Source organism: Triticum dicoccoides, chromosome 5A (assembly GCF_002162155.2).
Source record: "Triticum dicoccoides isolate Atlit2015 ecotype Zavitan chromosome 5A, WEW_v2.0, whole genome shotgun sequence".
Classification (NCBI taxonomy): Eukaryota; Viridiplantae; Streptophyta; class Magnoliopsida; order Poales; family Poaceae; genus Triticum; species Triticum dicoccoides.
In genome coordinates, this window is record NC_041388.1 from 347,486,455 (window position 1) to 347,513,111 (window position 26,657).

Genomic DNA, 26,657 nt, shown 5'->3' on the forward strand with positions numbered 1-26,657 from the left:
GCTCAAACTTGGCACTAAATAACAATTATTAAGGTTCAAAACTAATCCCGTAGGTAAATGTAGAGGCAGTGTGCCGACGGCGATCACATCGACTCTGGAACCATTCCCGACGTGCATCGTCACCTCGTCCTTCGCCAGTCTCCGTTTATTCCGCAGCTCCTGCTGTGAGTTACAAATATGAGCAACGGCACCGGTATCAAATACCCAGGAGTTACTACGAGCACTGGTAAGGTACACATCAATTACATGTATATCAAATATACCTTTGGTTTTGACGGCCTTCTTATCTGCTAAGTATTTGGGGCAGTTCCGCTTCCAGTGACCCTTCCCCTTGCAATAAAAGCACTCAGTCTCAGGCTTAGGTCCATTCTTTGACTTCTTCCCAGTAACTGGCTTACCAGGCGCGGCAACCTCCTTGCCGTCCTTCTTGAAGTTCTTCTTACCCTTGCCCTTCTTGAACTTAGTGGTCTTATTGACCATCAACACTTGATGTTCTTTCTTGATTTCAGCCTCTGCTGACTTCAGCATCGAGAACACTTCAGGAATGGTCTTTTCCATCCCCTGCATGTTGTAGTTCATCACAAAGCTCTTGTAGCTTGGTGGGAGCGACTGGAGGATTCTGTCAATGACCGCCTCATCTGGGAGGTTAATGTTCAGCTGGGTCATACGGTTGTGCAACCCAGACATCTTCAGGATGTGCTCACTGACAGAACTGTTTTCCTCCATCTTACAACTGTAGAACTTGTCAGAGACATCATATCTCTCGACCCGGGCATGAGCTTCGAAAACTAGTTTCAGCTCTTCGAACATCTCATATGCTCCGTGATGCTCAAAACGCTTTTGGAGCCCCGGTTCTAAGCTGTAAAGCATGCCGCACTGAACGAGGGAGTAATCATCAGCGCGAGTTTGCCAAGCATTCATAATGTCTTGGTTCTCTGGGACGGGAGCGTCACCTAGCGGTCCTTCTAGGACATATTGTTTCCTGGCAGCTATGAGGATGATCCTCAGGTTCCGGACCCAGTCCGTATAGTTGCTGCCATCATCTTTCAGCTTGGTTTTCTCTAGGAACGCGTTGAAGTTCATGTTGACATGAGCGTTGGCCATTTGATCTACAAGACATATTTGCAAAGGTTTTAGACTAAGTTCATGATAATTAAGTTCTAATCAAATTATGAGCTCCCACTCAGATTAGACATCCCTTTAGTCATCTAAGTGTTACACCATCCGAGTCGACTAGGCCGTGTCCGATCATCACGTGAGACGGACTAGTCATCGTCGGTGAACATTCTCATGTTGATCGTATCTTCCATACGACTCGTGTTCGACCTTTCGGTCTCCGTGTTCCGAGGCCATGTCTGCACATGCTAGGCTCGTCTAGTTAACCCTAAGTGTTTTCGCTGTGTAAAACTGTCTTACACCCGTTGTATGTGAACGTAAGAATCCATCACACCCGATCATCACGTGGTGCTTAGAAGCGACGAACTGTAGCAACGGTGCACAGTTAGGGGAGAACACTTCTTGAAATTTTTGTAAGGGATCATCTTATTTACTACCGTCGTCCTAAGTAAACAAGATGCATAAACATAATAAACATCACATGCAATTATATAGTTGTGACATGATATGGCCAATATCATATAGCTCCATTGATCTTCATCTTCGGGGCTCCATGATCATCTTGTCACCGGCTTGACACCATGATCTCCATCATCATGATCTCCATCATCGTGTCTTCATGAAGTTGTCACGCCAACGACTACTTCTACTTCTATGGCTAACGCGTTTAGCAATAAAGTAAAGTGAGTTACATGGCGTTCTTCAATGACACACAGGTCGTACAAAAAATAAAGACAACTCCTATGGCTCCTGCCGGTTGTCATACTCATCGACATGCAAGTCGTGAATCCTATTACAAAGAACATGATCTCATACATCACAATTCATCATTCATCACAACTTCTGGCCATATCACATCACATGATCAATCGCTGCAAAAACAAGTTAGACGTCCTCTGATTGTTGTTGCATCTTTTACGTGGCTGCAATTGGGTTCTAGCAAGAACGTTTTCTTACCTACGAATAACCACAACGTGATTTTGTCAACTTCTATTTACCCTTCATAAGGGCCCTTTTCATCGAATCCGCTCCAACTAAAGTGGGAGAGACAGACACCCGCCAGCCACCTTATGCAACTAGTGCATGTCAGTCGGTGGAACCGGTCTCACGTAAGCGTACGTGTAAGGTTGGTCCGGGCCGCTTCATCCCACAATACCGCCGAAGCAAGAAAAGACTAGTAGAGGCAAGTAAGATGACAAAATCCACGCCCACAACAAAATTGTGTTCTACTCGTGCAAAGAGAACTACGCATAAACCTGGCTCTGATACCACTGTTGGGGAACGTTGCAGAAAATTAAAATTTTTCCTACGGTTTCACCAAGATCCATCTATGAGTTCATCTAAGCAACGAGTCAAGGGAGAGAGTTTGCATCTACATACCACTTGTAGATCACGAGCGGAAGCTAGCCAAGGGGACGGTGATGATGGAGTCGTACTCGAACGTGATTCGGATTACCGATGTCCAAGTGTTGAACGGACAGCACCTCCGCGTTCAACACACGTACGGGACGGGAGACGTCTCCTCCTTCTTGATCCAGCAAGGGGGAAGGAGAGGTTGAGGAAGATTGCTCCAACGGCAGCACGACGGCGTGGTGTAGTTGGTGCAGCAGTACTCCGACAGGGCTTCGCCAAGCATATACGGAGGAGGAGAGGTGTTGGGGAGGGGAGGGGCTGCGCCTTGGCTTGTGTTCAGCTCCCATGCGCCTCCCCACTATATATAGGGGTGGAGGGGCTGGTTTCTTGCCCTCCAAGTCCATTGGGGCGTTGGCCAAGGTGGGAGGAAAGAAATCCCATCATTTCCTTCCCCACCGATTGTCATCCCCCCTTTTTAGGGATCTTGATCTTATCCCTTCGGGATATGATCTTATTCCTTCTAAGGGGGGATCTTGGTGCGCCTTGACCAGGGGTGTGGGGCCTTTCTCCCACTACTCACGTTCATGTGGGTCCCCCCATGCAGGTGGGCCCCACTCCGGAACCTTCTAGAACCTTCCCGGTACAATACCGAAAAATCCCGAACATTTTCCGGTGGCCAAAATAGGACTTCCCATATATAAATCTTTACCTCCGGACCATTCCGGAACTCCTCGTGACGTCCGGGATCTCATCCGGGACTCCGAACAACATTCGGTAACCACATACAAACTTCCTTTATAACCCTAGCGTCATCGAACCTTAAGTGTGTAGACCCTACGGGTTCGGGAGACATGTAGACATGACCGAGACGTTCTCCGGTCAATAACCAACAGCGGGATCTGGATACCCATGTTGGCTCCCACATGCTTCTCGATGTTGTCATCGGATGAACCATGATGTTGAGGATTCGATCAAACCCTGTATACAATTCCCTTTGTCAATCGGTACGTTACTTGCCCGAGACTCGATCGTCGGTATCCCAATACCTTGTTCAGTCTCGTTACCGGCAAGTCACTTTACTCGTACCGTAATGCATGATCTCGTGGCCAACACTTTGGTCACCTTGAGCTCATTATGATGATGCATTACCGAGTGGGCCCAGAGATACCTCTCCGTCATACGGAGTGACAAATCCCAGTCTCGATCCGTGTCAACCCAACAGCTACTTTCGGAGATACCTGTAATGCACCTTTATAGTCACCCAGTTACGTTGTGACGTTTGATACACCCAAGGCACTCCTACGGTATCCGGGAGTTACACGATCTCATGGTCTAAGGAAGAGATACTTGACATTGGCAAAGCTCTAGCAAACAAACTAAACGACCTTTGTGCTATGCTTAGGATTGGGTCTTGTCCATCACATCATTCTCCTAATGATGTGATCCCGTTATCAACGACATCCAATGTCCATAGCCAGGAAATCATGACTATCTGTTGATCACAACGAGCTAGTCAACTAGAGGCTCACTAGGGACATATTGAGGTCTATGTATTCACACGTGTATTACGATTTCCAGATAATACAGTTATAGCATGAATAAAAGACAATTATCATGAACAATGAAATATAATAATACTTTTATTATTGCCTCTAGGGCATATTTCCAACAGTGCCCCCCTTGGGCCTCCCCCTGCGCCTAGGGTTGGAAACCCTAGGGGTGGGGGCGCCCCACTTGGCTTGGGGGGCAAGCCACCCCCTTGCCCCCCCGTTGAGATCCAATCTCTAGGGCCGGCGCCCCCCTAGGGGCCCTATATATAGTGGGGGGAGGGAGGGCAGTCGAACCAAGTCCCTGGCCCCTCCCTCTCCCCAGGTAACACCTCTCTCTCTCTCTCTCTCTCTCTCTCTCTCTCTCTCTCTCGTTGGAGCTTGGCGAAGCCCTGCCGAGATCATCGTTGCTTCCACCACCACGCCGTCATGCTACTGGATCTCCATCAACCTCTCCTTACCCTTGCTGGATCAAGAAGGAGGAGACGTCTTCCCAACCGTACGTGTGTTGAACGCGGAGGTGCCGTCTGTTCGGCGCTAGGTCATCGGTGATTTGGATCACGACGAGTACGACTCCATCAACCCCGTTCTCTTGAACGCTTCCGCTCGCGATCTACAAGGGTATGTAGATGCACTCCCCTCTCCCTCGTTGCTAGATGACTCCATAGATTAATCTTGGTGATGCGTAGAAAATTTTAAAATTCTGCTACGTTCCCCAGCAGTGGCATCATGAGCTAGGTCTATGCGTAGTTTCTATGCACGAGTAGAACACAAGTTGTTGTGGGCGTTGATTTTGTCAATTTACTTGTCGTTACTAGTCTTATCTTGATTCGGCGGCATCGTGGGATGAAGCGGCCCGGACCGACCTTACACGTACGCTTACGTGAGACTGGTTCCACCGACTGACATGCACTAGTTGCATAAGATGGCTAGCAGGTGTCTGTCTCTCCCACTTTAGTCGGATCGGATTCGATGAAAAGGGTCCTTATGAAGGGTAAATAGAAATTGGCATATCACGTTGTGGTTTTGGCGTAGGTAAGAAACGTTCTTGCTAGAAACCTATAGCAGCCACGTAAAAATTTGCAACAACAATTAGAGGACGTCTAACTTGTTTTTGCAGCATGTGCCATGTGATGTGATATGGCCAAAAGGATGTGATGAATGATATATGTGATGTATGAGATTGATCATGTTCTTGTAATAGGAATCATGACTTGCATGTCGATGAGTATGACAACCGGCAGGAGCCATAGGAGTTGTCTTAATTTATTTATGACCTGCGTGTCAACATAAATGTCATGTAATTACTTTACTTTATTGCTAAACCGTTAGCCATAGTAGTAGAAGTAATAGATGACGAGATAACTTCATGAAGACACGATGATGGAGATCATAATGATGGAGATCATGGTGTCATGCCGGTGACGATGATGATCATGGCGCCCCGAAGATGGAGATCAAAAGGAGCAAATGATATTGGCCATATCATGTCACTATTTGATTGCATGTGATGTTTATCATGTGTTTGCTTCTTATTTGCTTAGAACGACGGTAGTAAATAAGATGATCCTTCACAATAATTTCAAGAAAGTGTTCCCCCTAACTGTGCACCATTGCTAAGGTCCATTGTTCCGAAGAACCACGTGATGATCGGGTGTGATAGGCTCTAACGTTCGCATACAACGGGTGTAAGCCAGATTTACACACGCAATACACTTAGGTTGACTTGACGAGCCTAGCATGTACAGACATGGCCTCGGAACACAGAAGACCGAAAGGTCGAACATGAGTCGTATAGAAGATACGATCAACATGAAGATGTTCACCGATGATGACTAGTCCGTCTCACGTGATGATCGAACACGACCTAGTTGAATCGGATCATGTATCACTTAGATGACTAGAGGGGTGTCTATCTGAGTGGGAGTTCATTAAATAATTTGATTAGATGAACTTAATTATCATGAACTTAGTCTAAAATCTTTGCAATATGTCTTGTAGATCAAATGGCCCACGCTAATGTTGCCCTCAACTTCAACGCGTTCCTAGAGAAAACCAAACTGAAAGACGATGGCAGCAACTATACGGACTGGGTCCGTAACCTGAGGATTATCCTCATAGCTGCCAGGAAAGCATATGTTCTTGATGCACCGCTAGGTGAAGCACCTGTTTTCCCTGCAGAACAAGACGTTATGAACGCTTGGCAGACACGTAGTGATGATTACTCCCTGGTTCAGTGTGGCATGCTTTACAGCTTAGAACCGGGGCTCCAAAAGCGTTTTGAGCAACACAGAGCATATGAGATGTTCCAAGAGCTGAAAATAGTTTTCCAAGTTCACGCCCGGGTCGAGAGATATGAAGTCTCCGACAAGTTCTACAGTTGTAAGATGGAGAAGAATAGTTCTGTCAGCGAGCACATACTCAAAATGTCTGGGCTACATAACCGCTTGTCTCAGTTAGGAGTTAATCTCCCGGATAATGCGGTCGTTGACAGAATCCTTCAGTGGCTCCCACCTAGCTACAAGAGCTTTGTGATGAACTTCAATATGCAGGGGATGGAAAAGACCATTCCTGAGGTATATTCAATACTGAAATCAGCGGAGGTGGAAATCAAAAAGGAACATCAAGTATTGATGGTGAATAAAACCACTAAGTTCAAGAAAGGCAAGGGTAAAAAGAACTTCAAGAAGGACGACAAGGGAGTTGCCGCGCCTGGTAAGCAAGCTGCCGGGAAGAAGTCAAAGAATGGACCCAAGCCTGAGACTGAGTGCTTTTATTGCAAGGGAAACGGTCACTGGAAGCGGAATTGCCCCAAGTACTTAGCGGAAAAGAAGGCTGGCAATACCAAAGGTATATGTGATATACATGTTATTGATGTGTACCTTACCAGCGCTCGTAGTAGCTCATGGGTATTTGATACCGGTGCAGTTGCTCATATTTGTAACTCAAAACAGGAACTGCGGAATAAACGGAGACTGGCGAAGGACGAGGTGACGATGCACGTCGGAAATGGTTCCAAGGTCGATGTGATCGCCGTCGGCATGCTACCTCTGCATTTACCTACGGGATTATTTTTAAACTTCAATAATTGTTATTTAGTGCCAGCTTTGAGCATGAACACTGTATCTGGATCTCGTTTAATGCGATATGGCTACTCATTTAAATCTGAGAATAATGGTTGTTCTATTTATATGAGAGGCATGTTTTATGGTCATGCCCCGCTAGTCAATGGTTTATTCTTATTTAATCTCGAACGTGATGTTACACACATTCATAGTGTGAATGCCAAAAGATGTAAGGTTGATAATGATAGTCCCAGATACTTGTGGCACTGCCGCCTTGGTCACATTGATGTCAAACGCATGAAGAAACTCCATGCAGATGGACTTTTGGAGTCTCTTGATTATGAATCATTTGACACGTGCGAACCATGCCTCATGGGTAAAATGACCAAGACTCCGTTCTCCGGAACAATGGAGCGAGCAACCAACTTATTGGAAATCATACATACTGATGTGTGCGGTCCAATGAGCGTTGAGGCTCGCGGTGGCTATCGTTATGTTCTCACCCTCACTGATGACTTAAGTAGATATGGGTATATCTACTTAATGAAACACAAGTCTGAGACCTTTGAAAAGTTCAAGGAATTTCAAAGTGAGGTTGAGAATCAACGTGACAGGAAAATCAAGTTCTTACGATCAGATCGTGGGGGAGAATATTTGAGTCACAAATTTGGCACGCACTTAAGGAAATGTGGAATAGTTTCACAACTCACGCCACCTGGAACATCACAGCATAATGGTGTGTTCGCATATCGTAATCGCACCCTATTGGATATGGTACGATCTATGATGTCTCTTACCGATCTACCGCTATCTTTTTGGGGTTATGCTATAGAGACTGCCGCATTCACTTTAAATAGGGCTCCGTCGAAATCCATTGAGACGACACCGTATGAATTGTGGTTTGGCAAGAAACCTAAGCTGTCGTTTTTGAAAGTTTGGGGATGTGATGCTTATGTCAAGAAACTTCAACCTGAAAAGCTCGAACCCAAATCGGAAAAATGCGTCTTCATAGGATACCCTAAAGAAACTATTGGGTATACCTTCTATCTTAGATCCGAAGGCAAGACCTTTGTTGCCAAGAATGGATCATTTCTAGAGAAAGAGTTTCTCTCGAAAGAAGTAAGTGGGAGGAAAGTAGAACTTGATGAAGTATTGCCTCTTGAATCGGAGAGTGGCGCGGCTCAAGAAATTGTTCCTGAGGTGTCTGCACCGACTAGGGAGGAAGTTAATGATGATGATCATGAAACTTCATATCAAGTTGCTACTGAACTTCGAAGGTCCACAAGGACGCGTTCCGCACCAGAGTGGTACGACAACCCTGTCCTGAAAATCATGTTGTTGGACAATGGTGAACCTTCGAAATATGAAGAAGCGATGGCGGGCTCAGATTCCGACAAATGGCTGGAAGCCATGAAATCCGAGATAGGATCCATGTATGAAAACGAAGTATGGACTTTGACTAACTTGCCCGTTGATCGGCGAGCCATAGAAAATAAATGGATCTTTAAGAAGAAGACAGACGCAGATGATAATGTGACCATCTATAAAGCTCGGCTTGTCGCTAAGGGTTATCGACAAGTTCAAGGGGTTGACTACGATGAGACTTTCTCACCCGTAGCGAAACTGAAGTCCGTCCGAATCATGTTAGCAATTTCCGCATTCTATGATTATGAGATATGGCAAATGGACGTCAAAATGGCATTACTTAATGGTTTCCTTAAGGAAGAATTGTATATGATGCAGCCGGAAGGTTTTGTCGATCCTAAGAATGCTGACAAGGTGTGCAAGCTCCAACGCTCAATCTATGGGCTGGTGCAAGCATCTCGGAGTTGGAAAATTCATTTTGATGAGATGATCAAAGTGTTTGGGTTTACGCAGACTTATAGAGAAGCCTGCATTTACAAGAAAGTGAGTGGGAGCTCTGTAGCATTTCTCATATTGTATGTGGATGACATACTATTGATGGGAAATGATATAGAATTCTTGGAAAGCATAAAGGCCTACTTGAACAAGTGTTTTTCAATGAAGGACCTTGGAGAAGCTGCTTATATATTAGGCATCAAGATCTATAGAGATAGATCGAGACGCCCCATTGGTCTTTCACAAAGTACATACCTTGACAAGATATTGAAGAAGTTCAATATGGATCAGTCCAAGAAGGGGTTCTTGCCTGTATTGCAAGGTGTGAGATTGAGCACAGCTCAATGCCCGACCACGGCAGAAGATAGAGAAAAGATGAGTGTCGTCCCCTATGCCTCGGCCATAGGGTCTATCATGTATGCCATGATGTGTACCAAACCTGATGTAAACCTTGCCGTAAGTTTGGTAGGAAGGTACCAAAGTAATCCCGGCATGGAACACTGGACAGCGGTCAAGAATATCCTGAAGTACTTGAAAAGGACTAAGGATATGTTTCTCGTGTATGGAGGTGACGAAGAGCTCGTCGTAAAGGGTTACATCGATGCTAGCTTCGACACAGATCTGGATGACTCTAAGTCACAAACCGGATACGTGTATATTTTGAATGGTGGGGCAATCAGCTGGTGCAGTTGCAAGCAAAGCGTCGTGGCGGGATCTACATGTGAAGCGGAGTACATGGCAGTCTCGGAGGCAGCACAAGAAGCAATCTGGGTGAAGGAGTTCATTACCGACCTAGGAGTTATTCCCAATGCGTCGGGCCCGGTGACTCTCTTATGTGACAACACTAGAGCTATTGCCCTTGCCAAGGAGCCCAGGTTTCACAGGAAGACCAGGCATATCAAGCGTCGCTTCAACTCCATTCGTGAAAATGTTCAAAATGGAGACATAGATATTTGCAAAGTGCATACAGACCTGAATGTCGCAGATCCGTTGACTAAACCTCTTCCTCAAGCAAAACATGATCAACACCAGAACTCTATGGGTGTTCGATTCATCACAATGTAACTAGATTATTGACTCTAGTGCAAGTGGGAGACTGTTGGAAATATGCCCTAGAGGCAATAATAAAATGGTTATTATTATATTTCCTTGTTCATGATAATTGTCTATTGTTCATGCTATAATTGTGTTATCCGGAAATCATAATACATGTGTGAATATATAGACCATAACATGTCCCTAGTAAGCTTCTAGTTAACTAGCTCATTGATCAATAGATAGTCACGGTTTCCTGACTATGGACATTGGATGTCATTGATAACGGGATCACATCATTAGGAGAATGATGTGATGGACAAGACCCAATCCTAAGCATAGCACAAGATCGTGTAGTTCGTTTGCTAGAGCTTTTCCAGTGTCAAGTATCATTTCTTTAGACCATGAGATCGTGTAACTCCCGGATGCCGTAGGAGTGCTTTGGGTGTACCAAACGTCACAACGTAACTGAGTGACTATAAAGGTATACTACAGATATCCCCGAAAGTGTCTGTTGGGTTGACACGGATCGAGACTGGAATTTGTCACTCCGTATGACGGAGAGGTATCTCTGGGCCCACTCGGTAATGCATCATCATAATGAGCTCAATGTGGCCAAGTGTTTGGTCACGGGATCATGCATTACGGTACGAGTAAAGTGACTTGCCGGTAACGAGATTGAACAAGGTATTTGTATACCGACGATCGAATCTCGGGCAAGTAACGTACCGATTGACAAAGGGAATTGTATACGGGATTGATTGAATCCTTGACATCATGGTTCATCCGATGAGATCATCGTGGAACATGTGGGAGCCAACATGGGTATCCAGATCCCGCTGTTGGTTATTGACCGGAGAGTCGTCTCGGTCATGTCTGCATGTCTCCCGAACCCGTAGGGTCTACACACTTAAGGTTCGGTGACGCTAGGGTTGTAGAGATACTAGTATGCGGTAACCCGAAAGTTGTTCGGAGTCCCGGATGAGATCCCGGACGTCACGAGGAGTTCCGAAATGGTCCGGAGGTGAAGATTTATATATAGGAAGTCAAGTTTCGGCCATCGGGAAGGTTTCAGAGGTAATCGGTATTGTACCGGGACCACCGGAAGGGTCCCGGGTGGGGCCACCTATCCCGGAGGGCCCCATGGGCTGAAGTGGGGAAGGGAACCAGCCCCTAGTGGGCTGGTGCGCCCCCCTTGGACCTCCCCCTGGGCCTAGGGTTGGAAACCCTAGGGGTGGGGGCGCCCCACTTGGCTTGGGGTCAAGCCACCCCCCTTGGCCGCCGCCCCCCCTTGAGATCCAATCTCTAGGGCCGGTGCCCCCCCCTAGGGGCCCTATATATAGTGGGGGGAGGGAGGGCAGCCGAACCAAGTCCCTGGCCCCTCCCTCTCCCCACGTAACACCTCTCTCTCTCTCTCTCTCTCATTGGAGCTTGGTGAAGCCGTGCCGAGATCATCGTTGCTTCCACCACCACGCCGTCGTGCTGCTGGATCTCCATCAACCTCTCCTTCCCCTTGCTGGATAAAGAAGGAGGAGACGTCTTCCCAACCGTACGTGTGTTGAACGCGGAGGTGCCGTCCGTTCGGCGCTAGGTCATCGGTGATTTGGATCACGACGAGTACGATTCCATCAACCCCGTTCTCTTGAACGCTTCCGCTCACGATCTACAAGGGTATGTAGATGCACTCCCCTCTCCCTCGTTGCTAGATGACTCCATAGATTGATCTTGTGATGCGTTGAAAATTTTAAAATTCTGCTATGTTCCCCAACAATGGTGGCAAATCTAGAAAAAAAATTGTAGTGTAACTTCTTTTAGAAAAAATGGCTTTATGGATCATGGCAAAATGCAGAAAAATGTATGACTACATGGTAAATTCAGAAATAAAAAATAATATTATGTTCATGGCAATTCTTGAAATAATTTGTATTGCACACATGGCCATTTAAATATGTGAAAAATACTTGCCATGGTATATACAAATAATTTGTCGTGGTCGACTACAATACCCAAAAATATGCAGAAGATAAAATTGCCATACCTAGTAAAATATGCATGTAAGCGATAAAAAATTGTCATGTTCTAAGGTCAAAACACCTCAAATTTTCCATACAGTAAACAAACAATTTCAAATGTTTCTCGTTTTTAGAGAAACACGATTCCCCTAAAACTGCCTTGTGACCAGTCTAAAATCATTTTACACAAACTGCAATGTTCTATAGATCAATTTCTCATGATTTTGCCATGTCCTATTAGAAATTTTCTAAATTTTGCCAAGATGTATTAGACAAACATTTTCGAAAATTGCTAACTCTTCAGCCCAAACATTTTTTCCCCAAAATTTACCAGGTTCTAGAGAACAAGTTTTTCATAAATTTACGAGTGCACTATTACAAAAACTCTAAAAAAATCCATGGTGTAGTAAAAAAATTACCATCATTTCTAGTGGACACATTCTGTCTAAAATTTGCCATGTGTCCAGTACAAACCACAAGTTGCCTATTACAAATGTCATAGAAATTTGCCGTGACAACACGCCCAACACCTATATGAAGAAGGAATATCATCATGAATACACAAAGATCTCCATAATGAATACAAAAAAATAACTTGCCCTCTGCAATAAGCAGGACGGCAATACTAGGGGATTCAAATTTAGTAATATTTTTGTAAAATGGTCACATGGAAGAATTAGGGATTTTCATTTGTAAAACAACATGGCAAATGTTAGGTAAAATGTAAAAAAAATACATGTAAAATTTAGGAAAATGTATTTGCAGAACAAAATAAAAACATGGCAAATTAGCTATGTAGATCATGGCAAATGTGGAGAAAAACGGCTTGTATCAAGGAAACTATACATAACATGGCAACATTACTACCTATATATCATGGCAAAATGTTGTTTGCGTGACTAATTTTAAAAAAACATGGGGTATTGGCAAGACGGTCTATTTTGCCATGATCTACAAGGCTACATTTGCCATAATCCCCCTTCATGTATGTGTGGATGTTTTCCTCTGCTCCAAAATTTCTGAAAATGCGCAGCCATGCTAAAATCCCTAAATATGAACCATTGCAGTGTGTCGTGTTGATGCCGGGGGTCGCTGGGATTTCAGAATGAGTATAAGGTAGCTCCCTAAAAAAATGGTGTAGACTTTGTCAATCTTAGAACGTGATACTTATGGGCTATAGTAGACAGCATGTAAATGTATACGTGTGATTTTGCATGCATGTATCTTATGTTGTACTCGATGTTTTAGAAATACATTTTTTAGATGTAGAAATACACTTTTTATCACTACTGAAAGCTTATTAGAGGGATACATTTGAGAAGGGCATTTTGGATCTCAGCCTCCATGGAGGCCGGGTTTCTTGAAAAATTCAAAATTCATATTTTTTATTAAAAAAACTGAAAACAATTGTACAAGTACATAAGGATGTGGTGTGTATCTATGTAAAATTACAGAATGAAATACCTTGAGATGTGATCTGTGTGGAAAGAATAAACTCATGAACTTTTGGTATGAATAGTATAAGTGTTGAAAAGCCATAGCTTTGTCTTTTGTTGCACAGCCCTTATTTCAACGTATTTCGTCCTGAAAATTTACACACATGTGTGTGTTATGCCTCTATGTATGTCTGTATTTTTTTTAGAATTTTTTGAAATGTAAAAATATGAGTTTTGTTGAATTTTGAATTTTTCAAAAACCGGCCTCCATCCTAGCTCTAAAAGCAATTTTCGGATACATTCTTGATTGTAACGACTTGATATGACTTGTGGGTCAGTAAAAACTCTCTCTAACAAGCTAAAAAAGAAGACAATCGTGGCCCTGAATTGAAAATCTTACCCCCAGAAACCTCATATTCTAGTTACACTACACCACGATCGAACAGCGCGCTGCATCTAGCTAGCTTCTCCATTATTACATGGCTACCAGAAAGGCTGGAGCAAGCCCTGACAGCTTATATAAGAAGGCATACGCCGCCGCCGCTGCTTCTCAAATTAATGGACATGGAGGAGGCCAGGCATTGTCGCTCTGCCACCTTGCTCATGTCCTTCCTCTCCCTCGCATTTCTCATATGGCCACCTCCAATGGCGGCCGCCACCCAGGAGATGAAGTCTATTTACGCCGGCTCGAGGGTCATACCGGTGCGGTTGGCCCGGCCGGCGTTCGGCCCGGAGAGCATCGTCTTTGACCACCGCGGCGGCGGCCCGTACACCGGCGTTTCCAACGGTCGCGTCGTCCGGTGGAGGGGCAACCGCCGCCACCGCGGCTGGACCGAGTTCGCCCACAACTACAAGCACAAGTGAGTGATCGATCAACCGGCCATGCACAACCTTGGGCACAGCACGATCGTGAGCTAACCGAACACGCAGGACGGTGGCGGAGTGCGCGGCGAGGAAGAAGGTGGTGGAGCCGGAGAGCGCGTGCGGGCGGCCGCTGGGCCTGCAGTTCCACCACGCGTCGGGCGACATGTACATCGCGGACGCGTACCTGGGGCTGATGAGGGTGGGGCGGTGCGGCGGGCTGGCGGAGGTGGTTGCCACGGAGGCCGACGGCTTGCCCTTCAACTTCCTCAACGGGGTCGACGTCGACCAGGAGACCGGCGACGTCTACTTCACGGACAGCAGCACCGTCTACCAACGGAGGTACGCACCGTACCGAAATTCATTACTACTACTACTACCACCACCCCAGTACTGCAGTAATAAAACGATCATGTGACCGGAACTGATATACAGTACACTGTTGGTGATGAGTTGATGAAAACCTCAAGTATAATTTGCACGCTGATTCGGAATGGGTAAAGTGAAACCGAAATTTGTCTGCGAAAAGCCAGCAGGTATACCTTGTTCTTGTATGATGGCACGGACGATTCCACGGCTTAAAACAAGTGGACAACTGCGGCTCAAGTTTATAACTATAAAACCGTGGTCGATTCGCTTGGAACAAATGCTGATAAAGCTTGAAAAAATTCTTACGCGCCAGCCGTGTGCTCTGCCGGATTAGCAGCCCTAACGAAGATGGAGCATGACAATCCGTCTGTCTCTAACTCTCGACACATGCTTAGTTTTGCATTTAAGGTTTTTGACACTAGTTTTGTTGTACATTAAGTATGTAGGTAGGCTAGCTGTTGGGGCAAAAAAGAAAGACCAGTTGGAACTTGGAAGAACAGATATAGTGGGCATTAATTCCTAGCTATCCCCAATTCAAGCTGGCGGGCATATCCAAATCCAAGATGTTTCCGATCTGGTCTGGCGGAAGCAACACCACGCTCGGTAGCCACTATTAATACCACCACACCGCACGCACAACATTCTCTTAGCAACACTTCTTGAAAGTGACAGGAAAAAATACAGATTATCAAGCTGAGCCATACAGCAATGCCCCTTGAATTTGAGGGAGGTGGTAGGGTTACTTAATAATAGTTAATACTAGTACTCGTCAGTCTCGTCTGATGGAGATCGCACCACCAGACAGCAGCAACGTAAATACTCCTGCTTTTGCTAGTACTAGTACTGCTCTACGGCTGCTACCAAGCTGCTCAGCAGGGTTAAAGCCATGTCGGGAAGAGGCAGAAGATCGCCACAGTAGCCAGCCCTCACGTGGAGGAGCAGTAGATGAGCTTGATAATGAATTCACGTGCATTGATAACCGGTCAGAGGTGGGGCCGTGCATGCAACTTCTGTTTTCTCTAATCATATGCTTGTGCGTGCCTGCAGCGAGTACATGCTGGTGGTGCTGACCGGCGACGCGACGGGGCGGCTGATGAGGTACGACCCGCGGACGGGCAACGTCACCGTGCTCAGGTCCGGCCTGGCCTTCCCCAACGGCGTGGCCGTCAGCGCCGACGGGACGCACCTCGTCGTGGCCGAGACGTCCTCGTGCAGGCTGCTCCGGCACTGGCTGCGCGGGCCCGCGGCGGGGGTGACGGAGGTGCTCGCCGACCTGCCGGGGTACCCGGACAACGTTCGCCCCGACGGAGGCGGCCGGGGCGGGTACTGGGTGGGCATGAACCGGGACAAGCAGTGGGCAGAGAGCGGGACCACGGCCAACTCCATGAGCGCCGTCAGGGTCGTCGTCGCCACGAACGGCACGGTGGTCGAGGCGCTTCGCGGGTTCGGCGACGCCACGGTGAGCGAGGTGGTGGAGCGGAACGGGTCGCTGTGGATCGGCTCCGTCGACACGCCCTACGTCGGCCTGTTCAAGCTCGCATCTCTACCGCAATGCGGTGGGTAAGCATCGCATCGCAATTCATGTCGTCTGAGCGCGTGTGGCTGGGCTCCGTTCAACTCATGTAGTACTAGTACAATCGTGCGTCCTGTGCCCTAGTATGTTGCTACATGCTGTAACCCTAGCCAGAAGCAATAACTAATCTGATCATCGCTGTCGTTCGTCAAGGAAAATGTATAATAGCTCGAGGTACAAATGCAGACAATAATGCCGTGCATCTGCGATAAAATCAAGGCTGCAAAATTTGGGGTGCACCGCGGCACTCCTACAAGGAGATGTCATGAATTTATGCGGTCAGTGCCTTTATTTCTAATCGAAGGATGTACACAGTACACCACTGTCGCCGCTGTAGAAACTTTTACTGCTCAGTCAAAGTGGTCTGCAATTCTTGTTTCTCATGGAGACCTGAACGCTTCGCCGGCGTACCGCACGTTGCCTAGCTCCTCTTCAATCCGCACAAGCTGCATCAAAAAAGAACATATTTAGGAAGGAAACGAAAAACAAACTAAATGAAATTAGTAATATTGCAAGCGGAAGCATAGTCAGTTGGAGATCTGCTGCGCGGACAGAACGAATAGTTAACAGACAGGAATAAGCATTTACCTGGTTGTATTTGGCCAGTCTCTCGCTTCTGCAGGGAGCTCCGGTTTTGATCTGAAAACGTACCAAATGAAATGTCACCTAATGAACACGCTAGAAGTTACTGTACCCCGATCACAATTTCAAGTGGCCCTTACCTGCCCGCTCGCTAAACCAACGGCTAGATCCGCAATGAAATTGTCTTCTGTTTCACCACTCCTGTGGCTGACCATCACGCCCCAACCAGCAGCCTTTGAATCCAGAGCAGCTTGAATAGATTCCGTGACGGTACCAATCTGATTAACCTGGAAAGACAAACGAAATTGAATGACCCATGTTTCTCTTCGGCAGCACAAGATTGACTATTGTTTAGTATTAGAAGGGAGCTAGGAATTCAGTTGTAGGCAGAGCTTTACGATACAACTCCCAAGTCATTATTGGTTATCACTATTTGGCAAATATTCCCTCCGTTCCTAAATATAAGTCTTTTTAGACATTTCAAATGGACTACAACATATGGATGTATGTAGACATATTTTAGAGTGTAGATTCACTCATTGTGCTTCGTATGTAGTCACTTGTTGGAATCTCTAAAAAGACTTATATTTGGGAACGGAGGGAGTATCACTGAAAGGTTGCCATAATCTATATCAGATATGTTTAGCAAATACAAGGAATGAATAACATTAGTCCATTGTAGAAGAGCACGCCTGAAATAGACAGTAAAGGTTTACCTTGAGCAACAGAGCATTGCAGGCCTTCTTGTCAATAGCCTCTACTATACGTTTTGGGTTTGTGACAAGCAAATCATCCCCGACAATTTGGATATCAACTGAGGATTGCAACGAAGCCCATGAGCTCCAATCATCTTGATCAAAAGGATCCTCAATTGATACAATTGGGAAATCCTTGACGAATTCTTTGTACAGATCACAGAGAGACTGGGCCGAAAGAACATGAGCTCCGTTATTAGGCTGGTTCTTAAAGTTTAAATCATAGCTTCCATCCTTCATAAGGAATTCTGATGCTGCAACATCCATTCCAATTTTAATCTGCAACATGGTGTTTTTCTCAGTTTTATAAATCGAAAGAGGAAAGAATGATCGAGAAGGTGGCCAGCAAAATAAGAAAAAATGGCAACACACCTTTCCAGTGTAGCCTGCCTTCTCAATGGCATCCATAAGCAAAACAAGGCCCTCCCTGTTGTCTTGAACATTGGGAGCAAAACCACCTTCATCTCCAACATTGCATGCATCTTGACCGTATTTCGCCTTAATGATGCCCTTGAGAACATGGTAAACTGTAGAATGGACAAGTGAAGCAGACAATTCTCAGTAAGATGGAACGGCCAAAAAGAAAAACTGAGCAGAAGTCTAGAAGAAACAGCCCCCAAAGAAATGCTTGCTGGATAATCATGATAATTTACAAGTCACAACCAAGAGGTAAGACGGTTTAGTTGAAGAAAATACAAGAAATTACCTTCACTACCCATACGAAGAGCCTCGGCAAATGAAGTTGCCCCCACAGGTAAAAGCATGAATTCCTGCATAGCCAGATTATTACCAGCATGGCTACCTCCGTTTATTACATTGAAAGCTGGGACAGGCATGACAAGCTCCTTGGTGCCTGACAGCTCCTGGATATGTTTATACAGAGGAACTCCTTTTGCAGAAGCGCCAGCCCTGCATACGCTTAAAGAGACTCCAAGAATAGCATTGGCACCCAGCTGTGATTTGTTTTCAGTTCCATCGATGTCAAGCATGATCGCATCAACATCTTTCTGGTTCCTGACAAAATGACAAATGAAGTTTGCATTAGAAATTAGATGCCAGGCACAGAGGACGGATGATAAGAGTAACTTGATAGAACCTCAGCTATATGGATGCAAACTAACAAAGGCGATAGCACATTTTATGTTAGTTGGCATGCCTTTCAACACTACTAAGGTTTAGTCAATTTGGAAGTGGTAGAATCGCATGGTTCCCTCCCCCATGCGGTCATGCCCGATTCCAAGTAATCCATGTAATTTCATCCTTCGCAAATTTAGGGAATCAAGCCGACAGAAACGGTTGTTAGGTATATCCAAAAATCTTTTAGTGTTCATCACTAGAACTGGATGCTAGTGATTTTGTAATATGCACTTAATGTAATGTAGTTCTTCTGTTCCTTCAGCTGAGGCATGCTCCACATATTGTACCATTAGTATCCCAAGCAGTGGCGGAGCCAGCCAGCTGAAGGAGCCGGGGCAAAGTCTTTACATAGCGATGTTGCCCAGCATTTGCCCAAGTAATTAGTAATGCTAATCATGGTTTCTTTGTATTGTTTAGTGAAGAATGGCTGGAGCAGCCCGGGCAGCTGCCCCAGGTCGCCGGGAGCTAGCTCCGCGACTGATCCCAAGAAAAATTTCTAAATAAGACTACTATGCCATCCATTAGATAAGTGCACTGAGATTGCTGAAGCTAGAAGTTTACCAATCCCGCTACAAATCCATACTGATAAGCGAGGCAAATGCAAAAGCTTAGCTAACATGGGACATGGCAGTCAGTACAACTGTAACCATGCAGTGGCTACTATGACAATTCGAAAAAAGTTTATTCTTCTTGAGCAAGAGCTCAATCGATTTGACTTCCTTGCACATTGATCACCAAGTTCATCATCATGCAGAGCTTACTACCACATCGCCACAACCAGAAAGGTAGTTAGAGTGTAACGCCCCGGACACACCCGCCGGTGGTCGTTACTCCTGGCGGGATCTAGACTGGCCCCACAGATCAATACTAGTCTTTTCTGCGCACTTTGTCCTCACTCGTGCGCACCCGGGAGCAACTTCCCGGTCGGTCACCCATCCTGAAACTACTCCAAGCTGAGCACGCTTAACTGTGGAGTTCTTTCCGAATGGGCTCCCGGAAAAGAAGGAATTCCTTATTGATATGAGTAGTCTACCATCCCTAATAAGCCAGGCTATCACATAGAGGCTTAGAGCTTAGACCAAGTGCACAATTAATCTTGCATGGTTATCATCATCATGGACACACAAAAGATACACCCTGTCCAGCAGTACTTACAAACTCCACTTCACATTTAGGAAAAAGTGCTCCAGAGTGGAAACTTCAGTAATCGCAGCTAGATCAGTACAAATCTACGAAGCCACTAAATTGATATGCTTAGCAAAGGTCAACATCATTACAGATATCAAATAGCTTACAGAGAGCTTCGCAGAAACTGATGGCCACAAGTGTGTGCAAGGATATAACTAGTTTTCGGTATATTATCTTTGTTTTAAGAAGTAAGCATGGATCTTGACTCATGGAGGTTTGAATTTATATTTATATCTTTTTCGTTTGCCCAGGAGCTACATAAACTGTCTGCTTTTGACAGTTTTATTTCTGTACAGGATTTACCATTTTGTATGCATTTTCATCTTGACATATATATTTCCTTTTTTCTTTTGGGGACGTAACATGAATATTCAATAGAGCCCTCTTCTCACCAATCATTGTTCAAAAAAGGATCACTATCACTTACTAAAGTACTGAACAGAGCAAACAAGATGTTTAGAATAAGACGGTCAGTCAGTGGCAACAGCAGCAGGATTGGAACCAAATATCATAACTGGTATAGCAAGAACAGCAAGCTCATTAATAAATATGAACAACAGTCAGATGTTTAAAGTTCACAGAGCCCAGAAGCAACTGACATAAGTTTTTCCATTGCCTAACATTACTCCACCAGTATTAAGTACTAATGAGTAATGAGCAATCCAATTCTCACTAAACGCGGACAAATACCCTATCACATCAATCTCACTACATTGTAGTTCTACTTGAAAATCAATAGTTATCACCACGGCCAGAAGATCATGAATCTACAGCAAGTGCACAACACCACGTTTCCCCACCCAAGTACCGTAGCCACATTACTCAAACAAACAAATACTGTAAATAACTACCGGAGACACGGGTGATTGGATCCAGCATTTTTATGAGGCTAGCTTGAGATTTTGTTTCTTAACCAAGGCTCACCTCACGTCGACTCCGACGAGCTTGGGCGCGATGACCTCGTTGATGTTGCGGACGGCGGTGAGCACGCCCTTCCCTCCGTAGACCGACTTGTCCCCGTCGCGGAGCTCGAGGGCCTCGTAGATCCCCGTGGAGGCCCCGCTGGGAACGGCGGAGCGGTGGAGGCTGCCGTCGCCGGCGACGAGGTCGACCTCGACGGTGGGGTTCCCCCGGCTGTCCACGATCTGCCGCGCGCGGATCGACCGCACGGCCTCCGCCCCGACGGCCTTCGAGGAGGCAGCCGCCGACGCGCGGACGGAGACGACGGGGCGGCCGCAGGCGCGGCGCGGGGTGGCGGCGGCCGCGGCGGGCAGGAGGGGCTTGGAGGGGAGGAGGAGTTGGTGGGCCATGCTGAGGGGTTGGCGGGAGCGGAGGCGCCGAGGCCGGGCCTTATTGTATCGCGGCGGTGGCGGCGGCGGGGCGTGGGGGAGGTCGTCGGGCGGAGGCGGCGAGGTGGGACGTCGAGGGTGGTTTATTTCTCGGAAATAACAATTTTGAAGGAGGCGGGTTGGTGGAGGCGGCGAAGCGGAGGTGGCAGGCGGGGCCCAGGAGTCGGCGAGTGATCGGTTGCCTTGGCTCGTCTTTTGCGGTTTTGCCTCCTGGCCGAGCGCTTTGGCCTTTTGGGGGTTGGCGCCGCGGTGGTGGTGGCCGGTGGGAGACCGGAAGGGCGATGCGACGCGAGCTCGTCGTGTCATGGGTGGAGCGCGTGCTCGTGCCGGGGTTCGTCGGATGCAGGTGCGCCGGCGAGCGCAACCTACCGTCGGCGGAGCGCCGGGCCAACCATGTTCGGGCAAGGGTTTGTACGCAAGGCGCTCAGACTGTCAGACTCGTGAGACACAACATAAATGTGACGCTTGTAGATGTAGACCGTCAGAGGGCATGTACAATGATGGCATACGGATACAGATATCCCGTGATAAAAAGTAATTTAAGGCATTTATATTTCTTTTTTTCTCCTCAATACAAGCTATCACTAGTAGACCTCATTAAAAAATAGAAAATAAAAACTCTAATACACATGCTTCTCTATTTTTTACTTCAACCCTTTTAATTTTTGACATCGGACCATACTTTTTTCTCTCCAAGCACCCGTCTCCTGCAGAGAATCCCGCTTCCCTATCCGAACATTCTACTCCCTCCGTTCCAAAATAGATGACTCAACTTTGTACCAAGGGCACGTTCGGCAGCCCGCCAACTTCTTCAAATTCTAGAATTATTTTAACTACCGCTCCGGGAGCGGAGCCATGGAGCAAAGGGAAACCGAACGCGGCATAACTTTGTACAAAGTTGAGTCATCTATTTTGGATCGGATGAAGTACATGGCATGCGAGGCATCACCCTAGGGCTATGCATTGTATAGAAAAAATTCAGCATGCAACGCAATCCAGCTTTGAACAGAATCTACAGAAGAGCAGTGTGTCACACAAAAATTGCATAGGGGAACAACCCAATAGGCCCACTGCCATAAAAATTGTCTGAGGCATCGTCTGGCTCTTGCAGCAACAGCTTTGAACAGGCAAACCAACAAGTACGAGAATGATCATAGGGAAACAACCTATCAACTAATAACGGCGTCTGGGCTCTGGAGAGCTGAAGCTCCAGCGGCAGCAATAGGTAGCACACACGGTAGTACAAGAGCTATGGTCCATGGGAATACATCATCAGATACACATGAATGCTGTAAACTTCTGTCATATAGCCACCATATCTTTACTACCCAATCTCTTGCCTACACATGAGTTATGCGGAGTCGGCAGGCTTTGCCTCATCGGGCTTCTTGACAGGTATGTCGGTGGTGCCCATCTCAGCTTTGAGATCGTTCACGCTCTGCTCCAGCTCGTCGATCTTGGTTCCCATTTCATCTAGTGCAATGGAGTTAAAGAAAACAGAGTATGGCAGTCCACAGGCATGTTCAATTCATGCAACAATCAACTTGGCTCAAATTTGATGCACTCAAACTGAGATGGATTTTGTATTAAAAAAAGCGCATGATGCAAGGAGTTCTTCTGATGTCAATATGATAGAATAGGTACTTTGATTATTTATTCAAGTATGCTGTGAAAATTCTGTCACTAGCCTTGCACTGATGTAGCAAGAATCTTGGTACACTATCAACTTATGAAGTAGTACAGTATAAAGTTGTGCTAAACATAAGCTAATCAGACAAAGGATCTTACAAACAAAACTCAAACTAAGGGATACCAAACTGGAGTATACCGCTTCTAGTTTTGCTGGTGAGCATTATAGCAGCAGCATAGATTTCTGAAAACAACAATATGTTTCCAATTTCCATGTTTATTGCCTAACGACGTGTGATATATTGGTATATCATATATGCACGTACATTTGGTGTGTTTCTGTTAATATCAAAAAGTTGATGAATGTTACAAGTTTCCAAACAAGAATTAAAAAAGAAATGCATAACATTGTAGAATACTATTTTTTATGTATCAGCATCATAAATGCATATGACATCATAATAACCTGACATCAGATATACTAGAATATAATGTTATCCCTAGTAAATTGTGCGATGGCATAAGATAATGAACCAATGTGGCCATGAAAAAAATTATTGTGGTAGAAACAAAATAATGACATTCCGCCGATAAGGATATTCTTTGACACGATGTTCTGGGACATAGACTCAAACCTTGTTTGCTGAAATCCATCATCAAGTTAATGAGTGTAAAGTGTTTGTAAAGACCCAAGTGTGGATATTAACGAAAACGTATTCAAAGGCACTCACCATCTGACCGAGGAGGTTTTGCACCTGAAATAGAAAGCTTAACATCAGTACAAAATAAAAATTATTATACTGTTAAACAAAGTGATACACCTCTGGTTCCTCAAAGGCGGAAAAAGACTTCTTCAGTGGTTGGAAACAACTAGTACAAAACTTGACTGTTAACCTCACCATCTACTAAGTCAATGCTACGCCAATGTTTTTCAGCTTACTAGTTAAAATAGCAACTACTTTCAGTGCTGCTAGAATATGCGAACACTCCAATTTGATGCATACAGAATGTACAAACTCGTCAAAGATATTTAGGTCTTACGTTAAGCCAATTATTCCACCAGAAGACAGATGAAATATTATTAATGTGAACAGTGTTATGACGCTACAAGTATATAATATCAGTACTTACAAATGCAGTCATGTCTGTTGGGTTCTGCGATGAGGGCTCTGAATCCATATTAGCCTGGAAAAACAGATTCAGCAAATGAGTTAACACTAATGATTATGATACTATACAGAAGAACTACATATAGAGGTGAAATTAAATGACTAATGTGTCAGGGTATTAACTCATAATGGGTGAAATATAGCACAGTATTAAATAGTACTAGCTGAATACCCGTGCGTAGCAATGGGGTCAACTTTATTCTACTGGTTCAACGTAGGAAAAAAAATATTGGGTTGAGATTGAGATATGTTGTGGAAAGGGAATCCATAGGCAAAGGTAAGGAAAGATATTATGTGATTGAGATTGTGTACGCACAACTACAGGATTCTTTCCCCAGAAACAAGGAGGTAGGGCCGGTTTGGAAAAAAATCAATTAGGGTTATCGCGTGGTTTGGAAACAAATCAATGGGAGGGGGTCATGTATCGATGGGAGGGGTGGAAGCAATGCAAACGAAACCAACTATCTCTCCTTTAATAGTAGAGATTTGCAAGATATTACATTTAATACCAATAAAGGCATCCTGCTGAAAGAATTATTTGAAGCATCTTGACAGACGTACGTACTCTCTCCATCTTTTAAGATATTCCAATGCGGACTATATACGAAGCAAAATAAGTGAATCTACACTCTAAAATATGTCTATATACATCCGTATGTAGTCCTTATTGAAATCTCTAAAAAGACTTATATTTAGGAACGGAGGGAGTATGATAGTATGAAAAGGTAAAAGCTAGAGCGGAATATTATAGTTCATATCAGCAAATGAGAAACAGTTTTAATGTTGGAATTTATTCATAGCAGCCTAATTCTCAAGGAGAAGCACACATGCGAAAAGGTGACAAGGAAAAGGTAGGTATACTTTAAACTCCAACATCAATTGCTTGACCAGGAATTGAGCATCCTATCCTATTTTCATTAACTAATCACTCTACTTAGTCTATTGTATTAGTACAACTTCCATATGGCATAGACTGGACATTTTACTACCTTAAAGTTGTACGGTTGTACAATAATAGGGAGACAAACAAGAAAATAGTACACCATAGAGGGCTTGTAGGCAAGCCTTATGAATCACTCTTCAGTCTCCTAGTTTCCATTTCCCCCTCCATTCATTCTCATCGAGATCATGCCCTGGGAGTTCTTGGTCACTGCTCGTGCTTCTAGTTTCATCAGCCCTCTTAGTACTGCGCATGATACTTGCCATTTCTTGTATCGTGCAGGAAGTGCTCCGCCTCATCCTGTCAATGACGACCTCAAGTTGATCCCTCAGGCCATGCCTTGTCAGCCTATCCCTCAAAACCTCACAAGTGGCCTGGTAGGGTGGGATACCTTCATCCACCATCATCACAAAATAGCCGCAGGCCTCCTCTAATCTTCCCTTCTTGCAAGATAACCCATGGATCATGACAGCATAAGTTGCTGCGCCTGGGTGAAAGCCACGTGTTTCCATCCCGTCCCATACCTCAACAGCCTTATCAATCCTTCCTACGCCAATCAACATTTTTAGTAACATGTTGTAAGAATGACGATCTGGCACACACAAGCCTTTATCCATTCTTGCAATAAGCCTCAAAGACTTGTTCACCTCATTCTTCTTACAATGCGCATTAAGCAGTGTGTTGTATGTCCAAACATCAGGCTTTTCCCCTCTCGTGATGATCTCACCAAGGATATTATAAGCCTCCTCAATCTCTCCCAGTTCGCACAATAACCGAATTATAGCATTATATGTGAATACATTTGGTGTGAGGTCATGCATGCGCATCCTATCTAGCACACGAAGAGCATCCCGAGCATCCTTGGATGCACAGGCAGCACGAAGGAATGGACCATAAGTGGCAGCATCTGGAACAAGCCCACGGCTCTGTTGCATATCTTTCAGATGTTCCTGCGCACGTGCAATATCACCTCCGCGGCATAAGGCATCAATCAACGCATTGTAGGCAGGCACATCAGGCTCAACACCTCTCTCAACCATTTCATCAAATAACTTTTGCGCGTTTTCCGGCTTCTCCACAACAGCCCACCCAGAGATCAGGATGGTGTACGTCTTGGCTGAGACATCAAAATGGGCCCCCGACTCTCTGAAGAAGACCTCAGCATGATTTACAAGGCCATTATGGCACAAGGCGAATAGCAGTGAGTGGAAATCGGCCAGCGTTGGGTGGAAGCCGAACCCCGCCATGGAGGAGAAGGCCCGGATCGCATCATCTGGGAGAAGCGCACGCGAGTAAGCACGGAACAGCCGCGGGAAGAGACCCCGCGAGAGCGCAGCCGGTGGGAGGTCAGACAGCAGCGAGCGCAGCAGCGGGAAGAGCCGCGCACCAGCGAGCGAATTGGCCAGGATGAGGAGCGAATCCGGCAGGTGAGAGAACCCGGGCAGCCCCGCGGCAAAGAGGAAGAACCGGAGCGACGGCACGGGGAGGTGGCGGCACCGGCGCAGCACCGCGGCCGCCGCGTCGGGGGTGATGCGCGGCGCGAAGCCGCGGAGCGCGGCGGGGAGGTCGTGGCGCGGGCCACGGAAGTCGCTGAGCACGCGGCTAAGCGTGCTCACGAGCCCTGGGTCGACGTATGGGCCCGGATCCGGGGACGGATCGTGGGGCGAGGCGGTGTGGAAGC

General features: G+C 45.8%; 4 protein-coding genes across 4 annotated transcripts in view; 1 reads left to right on the forward strand and 3 right to left on the reverse strand.

Moving 5' to 3' along the window:
* The first annotated feature begins 13,950 nt into the window (after positions 1 to 13,950).
* LOC119301442 (protein STRICTOSIDINE SYNTHASE-LIKE 10-like) lies at positions 13,951 to 16,464 on the forward strand. The gene is made up of 3 exons (XM_037578404.1): positions 13,951 to 14,284; positions 14,355 to 14,627; positions 15,702 to 16,464. The coding sequence occupies exons 1-3, from the start codon at positions 13,983 to 13,985 to the stop codon at positions 16,216 to 16,218; spliced, it is 1,092 nt and encodes a 363-aa protein (XP_037434301.1). The 5' UTR covers positions 13,951 to 13,982; the 3' UTR covers positions 16,219 to 16,464.
* Positions 16,393 to 21,324, reverse strand: LOC119301441 (enolase 1, chloroplastic-like). Its single transcript, XM_037578403.1, has 7 exons — positions 20,814 to 21,324; positions 18,271 to 18,578; positions 17,937 to 18,091; positions 17,526 to 17,843; positions 16,950 to 17,096; positions 16,816 to 16,866; positions 16,393 to 16,673 (listed from the first exon to the last, which is right to left on the reverse strand). The coding sequence occupies exons 1-7, from the start codon at positions 21,197 to 21,199 to the stop codon at positions 16,608 to 16,610; spliced, it is 1,431 nt and encodes a 476-aa protein (XP_037434300.1). The 5' UTR covers positions 21,200 to 21,324; the 3' UTR covers positions 16,393 to 16,607.
* A 936-nt stretch (positions 21,325 to 22,260) lies between these two features.
* The window catches only part of LOC119301443 (heat shock factor-binding protein-like), a 5,251-nt gene continuing 854 nt past the window's right edge, over positions 22,261 to 26,657 (reverse strand). The window contains exons 2-5 of the mRNA XM_037578405.1: positions 23,999 to 24,052; positions 23,599 to 23,622; positions 23,468 to 23,510; positions 22,261 to 22,714 (exon numbers count right to left, since the gene is read on the reverse strand). Of these exons, the coding sequence (XP_037434302.1) occupies positions 22,590 to 22,714; positions 23,468 to 23,510; positions 23,599 to 23,622; positions 23,999 to 24,046 (240 nt within the window). The 5' untranslated portion in view covers positions 24,047 to 24,052 and the 3' untranslated portion in view covers positions 22,261 to 22,589. The remainder of the gene's footprint in view (positions 22,715 to 23,467; positions 23,511 to 23,598; positions 23,623 to 23,998; positions 24,053 to 26,657) is intronic.
* Positions 24,059 to 26,655, reverse strand: LOC119299519 (pentatricopeptide repeat-containing protein At1g52640, mitochondrial; the record flags this gene model as incomplete). Its single annotated transcript, XM_037576727.1, has 1 exon — positions 24,059 to 26,655. A coding segment is annotated over one exon (1,539 nt), but the record flags the coding sequence as incomplete, so codon positions are not given.